Source organism: Grampus griseus (genome assembly GCF_964374135.1).
Source record: "Grampus griseus genome assembly, chromosome: 1".
Lineage (NCBI taxonomy): Eukaryota > Metazoa > Chordata > Mammalia > Artiodactyla > Delphinidae > Grampus > Grampus griseus.
In genome coordinates, this window is record NC_139017.1 from 101414390 (window position 1) to 101424152 (window position 9763).

The 9763-nt window shown below is 40.0% G+C and overlaps 1 protein-coding gene across 2 annotated transcripts in view; it reads right to left on the minus strand.

Moving 5' to 3' along the window:
- The window catches only part of FNBP1L (formin binding protein 1 like), a 120895-nt gene extending 112049 nt beyond the window's left edge, over positions 1 to 8846 (minus strand). For both annotated transcript variants that reach the window (XM_082670602.1, XM_082670601.1), the window contains exon 1: positions 8643 to 8846. In XM_082670602.1, the coding sequence (XP_082526728.1) occupies positions 8643 to 8666 (24 nt within the window). In that variant the 5' untranslated portion in view covers positions 8667 to 8846. The remainder of the gene's footprint in view (positions 1 to 8642) is intronic.
- Between the last annotated feature and the right edge of the window lie 917 nt (positions 8847 to 9763).

Genomic DNA, 9763 nt, shown 5'->3' on the forward strand with positions numbered 1-9763 from the left:
ATTATTTGAGAAATACAAATCAAAAGTTCAATGAGGTATCACCTCACACCAGTTAGAATGTTCTTCATCAGAAAATCTACAAACAACAAATGCTGGAGAGGGTGTGGAGAAAAGGGAACCCTCTTGCACTGTTGGTGGGAATGTAAATTGATACAGCCACTATGGAGAACAGTATGGAGATTCCTTTAAAAACTAAAAATAGAATTACCATATGATCCAGCAATCCCACTACTGGGCATATACCCAGAGAAAACTACAATTCAGAAAAACACAGGCACCCCAATGTTTACTGCAGCACTATTCACAATAGCCAAGTCATGGAAGCAACCTAAATGCCCATGGACAGATGAATGGATAAAGAAGATGTGGTACATATATACAATGGAATATTACTCAGTCATAAAAACGAACGAAATGGGGTCATTTGTTGAGACATGGATGGATCTAGAGACTGTCATACAGAGTGAAGTAAGTCAGAAAGAGAAAAACAAATATCATATATTAACGCATATATGTGGAACCTAGAAAAATGGTACAGATGAACCGGTTTGCAGGGCAGAAATTGAGACACAGATGTAGAGAACAAACGTATGAACACCTGGGGGGAAAGCCCTGGGGGGGTGGGGGTGGGGGTGTGATGAATTGGGCTATTGGGATTGACATGTATACACTGATGTGTATAAAACTGATGACTAATAAGAACCTGCTGTATAAAAAAAAAAGTGATCAAATGTATTCTATTGGAAAGAAGCAAAATACACCGCATTTACTGTCTAAATTATATAATAATTTAATGATAAAAACAAAAGGCGGGGGGAGTTCCCTGGTGGTCTAGTAGCTAGGATTCAGTGCTTTCACTGCCGTGGCCCAGGTTCAATCCCTGGTCAGGGAACTGAGATCCCACAAGCTGCACAGCATGGCCAAAGGAAAAAAAAAAAAAGTATGTTCAGAAAACAAACAAAAAGCAGCTCTTAGAAATTAAAAATATAATAGCAAAAACGAAAATCTCAGCGTAAGAATTTCCAGTTTCCAGTAGTGTCGGGCTAGATTATTTGGATCAACTATCACTATTCCACTGGATAAGAACTTTTAAATATGGATAAAATATATTCCAAAAATTTTAAAGCACCAAAAAACAAGCCAAGACAATAAGGAATTACAAAGTCACAAGTGAAGTAAAAATGAGAATCCAGAAAGGGAAAAAAGCATATACCACCTATTTTTGCCCTGAGGATATTTTGGATTTTTTGTTTTGATAACATTGCAAGAGCCATGGGGACAAAAACAAAATCCAACAACCACAGGAGGGAATTTCAAGCCCTAAACTTGTTTTAAGGTGGTCCCAGACTAGGAGTGACCCCAGGCACATGGCAGAAGAAAATACAAATCCTACATATACAATGAAACACTACAAACTAACCACAGAAGGATGATTCTCAAAGAGATCATATTAAATGGAAGAAGTCAGATGAAGTACATACCATATTATCATTTTTGTGAGGTTAAAAAAACCTACAAAACTAATCAATGGCAATGCAACTCAGAATAGTGATTGATTGCCTTTGGGGGATATTTACTGGGGATGGCATAAGTGAGACTTCCATAGAGTGCATTTATTTTATTTTTTCAAATCTTAACGTACATATAAAAACTGTACACTTTAATGTATGAATGTTATAATTTAATGAAGCTTTTATTTTAAATGAAGATGAAGTAAGAAAATTTTCAAATTAAATAAGTTAACAAATACTAATTATATTCAGCTTTCGCAAATAGTAAAGGATATTAATTTAGTTCATGGTCTAAGTCTAGAAGATGATTCAAAAGTAATGGTTGCTATTTACCATAGCATTTTCAATGATTTTGATTTTTATAATTTATAATGGAAAAAAATCTCAACTAGCCACCATTAACATTTTTTTATTTATCTTTTTTTAGTTATTTCTGAGATATACATTTTAAAGTAATAACTAAAATTGACTTATAACATTATACCAGAACATATAAGATTTTTAGAAATTTCATGTAATGTCTGAAACATTTATATTAACATATTTCCATTAAAATAACCCAATGAAAGTTTAGTATTAGTTGTGTTTTTGTTTGTTTTTTTATACTGCAGGTTCTTATTAGTCATCAATTTTATACACATCAGTGTATACATGTCAATCCCAATCGCCCAATTCATCACACCACCATCCCCATCCCACAGCTGTTTTCCCCCCTTGGTGTCCATACTGTTGTTCTCTACATCTGTGTCTCAACTTCTGCCCTGCAAACCGGTTCATCCGTTAACATTTTTCAAAAATCTCTCAGAATCACCGTAACTTTTGTGCTCTCTGAAAAATCAATCTTTTATGTTTTCCCAATTCATTAAGTCTCAGACCATTTACATTTATATCATTTATACATGACAACCCTAATGTCAAGGAATATAACAACACTGTTTTCATTTTTAGAATCCAAAGGGCCACAAAATAGGCTATAAATAAGATAATCATTTGTACTCAAATAATTTAAGGAGATGAGAACTCAAGACCTAAATAAATTGAGAAAAATTTCATATGAAAAGACAGAAGTAATTAAATTTCAGATTATAAAAAGGATCCCTAAGATTAAAGAAAGGTATGAGACATACATGTTGGGGAAAAAAACATTAAAATAACCTTAGTTTTCAAAACATAGTTTGATGATAGAGTTCTAACAATTCATTGATTCCCTCATTCAACAAATATTTCACTGCTTATTATATGCCTATTCCTTTTCTACAAATTAGGAATACAACAGCGATACAAAAGGAATAAAACAGATGACTTTATGCTCTAGAAACAACAAAATAATGGTGTGCCAAAAATAGGAAAATCTGATTCTATACATTTATGTTTTTTCAACATATAACAAATATATACTAATATTTCACATATTTCACAAGGTATTGTTAAAAGTCTGATGATTAGTTCTCGATCAAGAACTTAAGAAAGGGCTTCCCTGGTGGCACAGTGGTTGAGAGTCCGCCTGCCGATGCAGGGGACACGGGTTCGTGCCCCCGTCCGGGAAGATTCCACATACTGCGGAGCGGCTGGGCCCGTAAGCCATGACCGCTGAGCCTGCGCGTCCGAAGCCTGTGCTCCGCAACGGGAGAGGCCACAAGAGTGAGAGGCCCACATACCGCAAAAAAAAAAAAAAAAAAGAACTTAAAAAATTGCTAATATATGGAAAAAGTTTTTGCTTCCTATAAAACAAAACTTTTACATAATATTTTCCTACTAGTTTTTAATACGCACATGACTATGTTCCCCAAAAAAGAATTTTTTGTTTTTTGCTATTGAGATGAAAATGCTTAAAGTTGAAGATTATTAAATAAGATACCACTGGTAGGTACACATAGAAGATGTTCCATAACTACAAACCATTATTATTCTCTTGTCCTATTTCCTGCCTGCAAACAGGAGCTGATAAGGAAAAGTAGGCAGAACAGGCTTTTAAGTTTCTAGCCAAACCTGTATTTTATAGATTGGGGGAAGAAGAGAGCACTTTTTAAGATAAAAGGCAGGGAAGAGGAGTAGAAATGAGTGGTTTAAAGAATTAGCGATGAAGAGGAGATACTGGTTACAGGCAGCTCTCCAGCTTCCACCTTATTATTGTCAGGGCAAAATGGTGGCATAAATGGGTGTCTTGATTGCCTGTCACCCTCCTTAACTAGTAACAACAATATCTGTAATACAGTGTTGAACACAACAATTTCTACCCAAAAAAAAGGATGTAAGATATAAATATTTATACCATTACTATTTTCCAAAGATTTGAATATATAAGAAATAAATATAAGGTGGTAGTCCCATAAGAAAGATAATATCCAGAATGTGTACTCTGGAAGGAAGAAGGGGTGGGAAGGAACTGGTCAACAAAGGATATTCTGAACAGTGTTATCAATGTAAGGGAATATTCTAGAGTTAGGAAAGTAATATCACCTCAACATGACTCTAAGATTTTTCACAGCAGGTCTGACATTATAAGCCTTAATAAATCTTACCATACATCACACAGTGCTTCCCCATAATAGACACTCAATAATTATTTCATTTTTTAAACCAAATTCCTACACTAGTTTCATGGCCTTTGAAAAAAACAATACAACTCACATGATAAGGAGCTCTCTTTGTCGAACTCCTCTAGATAAGCACCTTCTAAAAAAATCTTAAGTAAAACTAAGATTTGGTCTAACCACTATAGATTACAATGGGACCAAATTCCTTTGTTCTAGAAAAATCTACATGTGGCCTAAGATTTCATCAGCTATTTGGGGTTTTTTCCCCCCTTCAGTTTTATTGAGATATAACTGGCATGCAGCACTGTATAAGTTTAAGGTACAGCACAATGATTTGACTTAACATGCATCATAAAATGATTACCACAATAAGTTCAGTGAATATCCATCATCTCATACAGATACAAAATTAAAGAACTAAAAAAACTTTTTTTCCTTTGGGATGAGAATTCTTAGGATCCACACTCTCTTAACAACTTTCATATATAACATACAACAGTGTTAACTGTATTTACCACCTTGTACATTACATCCCCAGTACTTACTTATAACTGGAAGTTTATACCTTTGGGCTGCCTTCATCTATTTCCCCCTCCTCCCTACCCTCCCCCGACGACAAATCTAATCTCGCCATGAGCTTGTTTTTGAAGTATAACTGACCTACAACACTGTTAGTTCCTGTTACACAACATAGTGATTCGATATTTCTAAACATTTCAAAATGATCACCACGGCAAGATGAGTTACCATTCATCGGCTATTGTGGCAGTCACATCATCAGTCTATCAGGTAAACTCACAACAACTACCTTTAGAGGTCAGTTCTTCCCCAATCTGTAAAAGTTGTTAACCAAAATACTAAAACTTAACTTCATCATTTTGGCTTCAGATTGTTAAAACCTTCTTGAATTGTTAACTAGATCACTAATTTATCATCACCTACGAAGGCCTTCAGAACCATAAAAACTTCCTCAAAGATGCAATTATTAATCAGTAATCAATACTCTGGGTAATGCAATGAACTACTAATTCAATTGGGCGAAACATGTATGATCAGCAATAGGCACTGTATTAGAGAAAACAAAAAGATTAACCCAGTCCCTACACTCAAGGACTCAAAAAGTCTAGTACATTTACAATGTAAGTGTTAAAATAGAAGTGCTACATAGAGAAAAAAGATAAAGAAGCATTAAATTAAAGGGTTAAGACTAGGAGTGTAAAATAAAGAATCCACTGAATCTATCATGCAATGCACACTTTTCAGTTTCTTCCGAAAAGATATCATGAGCTTTGTCAAATGCACCTAGCTAAAAAGTATGATGAAAATGACAATGGCTTTTAAATTATACACTCTGAAAACTAAGGACCAAAAATCATAGACCAGGAAACTAAGACATAAAAAAGGTTTATATGTTTCCTATAAATTAAGTCAGACATTTGAACCTACTTCCTAATTTCCAGACTAGTCCCCTCATTTCCCGGCGGGGGTAAGGGAGGGGAATTTTTTAATAAATCATGATTTGAATGTGATGTGCTCAGCCATTTTCTTTCCTATCTATACACTCGCAGTCCATACATACACTGATTTTTTTTTCCATTGAACTTTAACTGGCTCCTCAAAAAACTAAAAGCCTATCTCCTAATAAATAAAACTTACTGACTAAACATAGGACTTCTCCAATCTCTAATTTCCTTATTTGTAAAAAGAGCTAATAATTACAAAATCTATGCTTTGCAATATCATTAATTCATATTTGGACTTCTTAATCCAACCATTCTTCCTATGGTAATAAAGAATTCAACACAATAAACAATGCATCCTGAAGAAATGAAGACGCTGTCATCTCTTTGCATTATATTACCCAGAACTGAGTCTCTAGCATATATTCACTACTTTGCTTAAATGCTCATTCGGAACACAAGAAATCCCTTAAAGCACAGTTCAAATTTATTACCAGTTGATTCATATCCCCTCACAACTACACAAACAAAAGTCTGACACAACCAATTTAGCCTATCACAATCAGTTCTGTCCCCCAGAGTCACTATTAGAGTGGTTTTAATTTTTTTACTTTATTCTCAAGTTTAACATAAGACAGATAGCAATAAATGCCAATGAGTATTATAAGAAATAAACTTAAGTTTGAGTGCATAACTGCATTTTATCATAATTTTTTTTGTAACATGTTATCAATAAAGTTTAACTCTGGGACAGTAAGGTGATCCTACACATGAAAATAATATAAGAACTGGTTTCTAAATTCAAATTTTCAAGATAATTTTCCCAACCTCAAATTCCTCAATGGCAAGAGCACAGTTCAGGTGTCTGTTACAATCTACTGGAAACACAATATCCTTTTTCAAAACTGAGATTAGTAAAAAATAGGAAATCTAGTCAAATTTTTCTAAGGTCTCTTCTGGTCCCAACAATAGTCCTCTACACCAACTTCTACTTATGTAAGGTGTAAGCATCCAACTGATATTAGCTGATTCCACATTATTTAATTCCTAATAAATGTTTCCCTCAAATCCTCAAACCACTAAAAAAAATTTAAAACATGGAGATATATTAAGTTTTACGAGAAAAATTAATTTTATAATTTTTCATAATTTTCAAAAGGATACGAAACAATTTTTAGTTAGAACAGAAATTCCCATCTCTTCTATGGTTTACCTTTTTAAATTGCTGAAAAACTACTCAAATGCTGAACGTAAATAACCAAACTACAGGAGATGGGTAATTGCTTCTGATTGTATTATATTCTTAAATTAAAATTTTTTTAAAGCTTTAAAAATCACATTTTAGTCTTCTCTAAAATATTTTGTTCCTCCTTAAAACTGCTTTTCTACAGTGTGATACAAAGCAATTTTTTCCGACCTAATTAAGAGTTACACCTAAATAATATTCCTCCACTGTTTTATTATTTGTACTTTTTAAAAGTATTCTGCTTATATTGTTGCTCCCTCTGAAACATGGATCATACAAGTATGTAAAAATAAAAATATTTTCTAATTATAAAAATGGAAAATGAAATATATCCACTCCTTTAATTAGGAAATACTATAATCAATTAGAGAATGTACTAAATCAAAGAGAAGAGATCAATAATGCCTGAGAATCTAACCAAAGTAAAAGATTAAAGCTCACATAATTTACTATACAATCCCCCCCAATACAAGAACAATTAATGCTATCTAAGAACGTAACGGAGAGGCTCCTAGATATTTTCTCTTGGGTGGTGTGTTTACAGACTGGGCAAACACTTGTCCAGAACGCTGCAGATTCCTGGGCTTGCTAAGGAGGTGTTCAACTAGACGAACTCTAAAGTCTCTTTCAATTCTAAGATTCCCAATCTGTGAATAAAATGTGAAAAACAACATAAAACACTGTGCCCAATGAAGGCTGATCAATTAACCGATATGCCTTCACTGCCACCCTAACTGTATGCCTGGAGACGAAAAAGTTCTTTCTCCTCTTTTCTCTGCAGTGATTTCACGAGATCCTGGTTAACAAAAGGCACGGAAAACATGCACAGGTGGGATAAAAAGAGGAGTGGCTGAAATGAGGCGGCTCTCGGGACAGCGCCCCCAGCTCCCCGTCCCTCGGCAGCACCTGAGAAATCACTGCCCTCCACACCTCCACCCTTCTGTGGAGGCGTCGCGAGAGAATTCTCCGACCTATTACAGTCCACCCGCACCTGGCCAGAGACCGGTCATTGTCTGGAGCCTTCAGCGCCCAAGACAAGCAAGGAGGAAAGAGAAAGAAAAGCGGTAGAAGGACTGAGAATAATGGACCACGGAAAGGGAAGTAAAGCAATTGGGAAGCCATACGCTCCTTTTGGCAAAATTGGCTTCCCCATCGATCACTCAATTTAATTCAGATCCCAAATGCCAACCCCCCCGGCCCAAGGCAGCAGCCAGGGGTGGCCCAGCCGGAGTCCCCGAAGCTACCCCGGTCAGAGAACGGAGACAAGGAGAGGGAAATGGGCGTGTGGGTTGGGCCTGGCTGGCCGGAGGCCGGGCTCGGAACAAAGCCTCCCGGCTCCCCCTACCTGGGGCGAGGGCGGCGGGCGGTGCCTCGCGGCTCCCCGCGTCGCCCCAGCCCGGCGACGCCCTCGCCCCGGGGACCCTTGCCAGGGCGAGGGGCCGCGGCGAGCCCCCTCCCCGCCCGCTAACAGCGCCCCTTCGGGACAATGGGCCCCCTCCCCCGCCTACGGGAGGGGAGATACAAAGGCAGAGAAGCGCGGCCCGGCACGGAGCCAGGCGTCCGGAAAGTGAAGGCGGAGGAGGGAGAGGGGACAGGAGAGGATGGCGGCGGACGCGGCAGCCCGCGGGCCGCTCCCCCAGCCGTCCAAGCCTCTGCTCTCAGCCCCACCGCCGCGGCAACGACGGGAGCGCGGACCAGCAGCCTCTCAAGTCCCGGCCGAGAGGGAAGAAGGGTCTGCACACAAAGAGGAGCGGGACCCCCACCCTCCGCCAACACCAGCGCCGGGGATGGCCCGACGCGCTCTGGCCGCCAACGGCCAGCGGCGCCTGCCCAGCCCGAGCCCCTCCGGGGCCGGGGTTCGCACTGGGCGCCCCTCTCCCGGACTCACCCAAAGCTCCGTGCCCCAGCTCATGGCGGAACTCGAGGCGACTCGAGCCGTCTGGCTGCCCCGCTGTCCGTCCGTCTGTCGGCTCTGCAGTCAGTCTGTCCGACCTCCCACTGGCGGGCTCGCGGCTCAGCTGCTCAGCCTCCGAAGGTGCCGCCACCGCCGGTTTCCCCAGTGAGGGAGAAAGACGCGACTGGAGAAGCCGCCGACGCCGCGTCCCCGCCTCCCGAAGCCTGCGGGGAGGGGGCCCGGGCTGCGGGGAGGCGGGACGCGGAGAGGGGAGGGGGCTGGGCGCGATGCACCCTGGGATTGGGGCGGACCCGCTCTCGCCTGGCGGAGGTTGGTAGGGTCCGCTCGCCGAAGGGTTTCGGCTCTACCCTCGCGTCCAGTCTCTTGCTTCTCATACCTCCTGGCTCGGGCTATCCCACAGCCGCCGTCATTCGAATATCTGCCTCCAAGAAGGAAAGGGAGGGAAGGAAAAGTCGCCCACAGCCCTTCTCTACCCTGAGCCCCTTAAATGAGGCAACTCCTTCCTGCCTCTTGCCTCCTCCACTTGGGAGAAACCCAGATAAAGAAACCTCATCCAAATCCTTGGGTTTAGATTGTGAAGAGTTGTAGTCTATTTATAAGAAAAAAAGTCTTAATGGTTAAAGTGATCTTGGGAATCACCGAAATGTGTAGAGCGTCAAAGGAGAAGGCAACTTGCCCGATTCTGTTTTTAACAAAACATTTTAATTTTGTAAGTCCTGTCAGGAAATCATAAAAAGAGGCAGATCTTTCGGCATTCATTTGGGAATGTTGCCATGACAGGAGATGAAAAACATGCACAAATGTGACCCGAGCTGTCACCTAAAGGGAAAGGAGAACTGAGCTTGCCCCCTTTCTGGAATGGGCACCTCGTGCGTGGAGGTGTTGGATGGGAGGCAGATTCCTAACCGGTAGTGCAAAGAGCCTCTTCCGAACTTCAGATATCTCTCACTCAGAATATCGGAACCTTGGATGCAGGTCCACCATTTCCTTTTTTCTCTGTGGAGTTACTTCCTGGCCTTTCTGAATAATCATTAACTGCAGTCGGCAAGTTTGACTTGTTGCTATTAAGACATCAAGTACGCTTAGCAACTCCC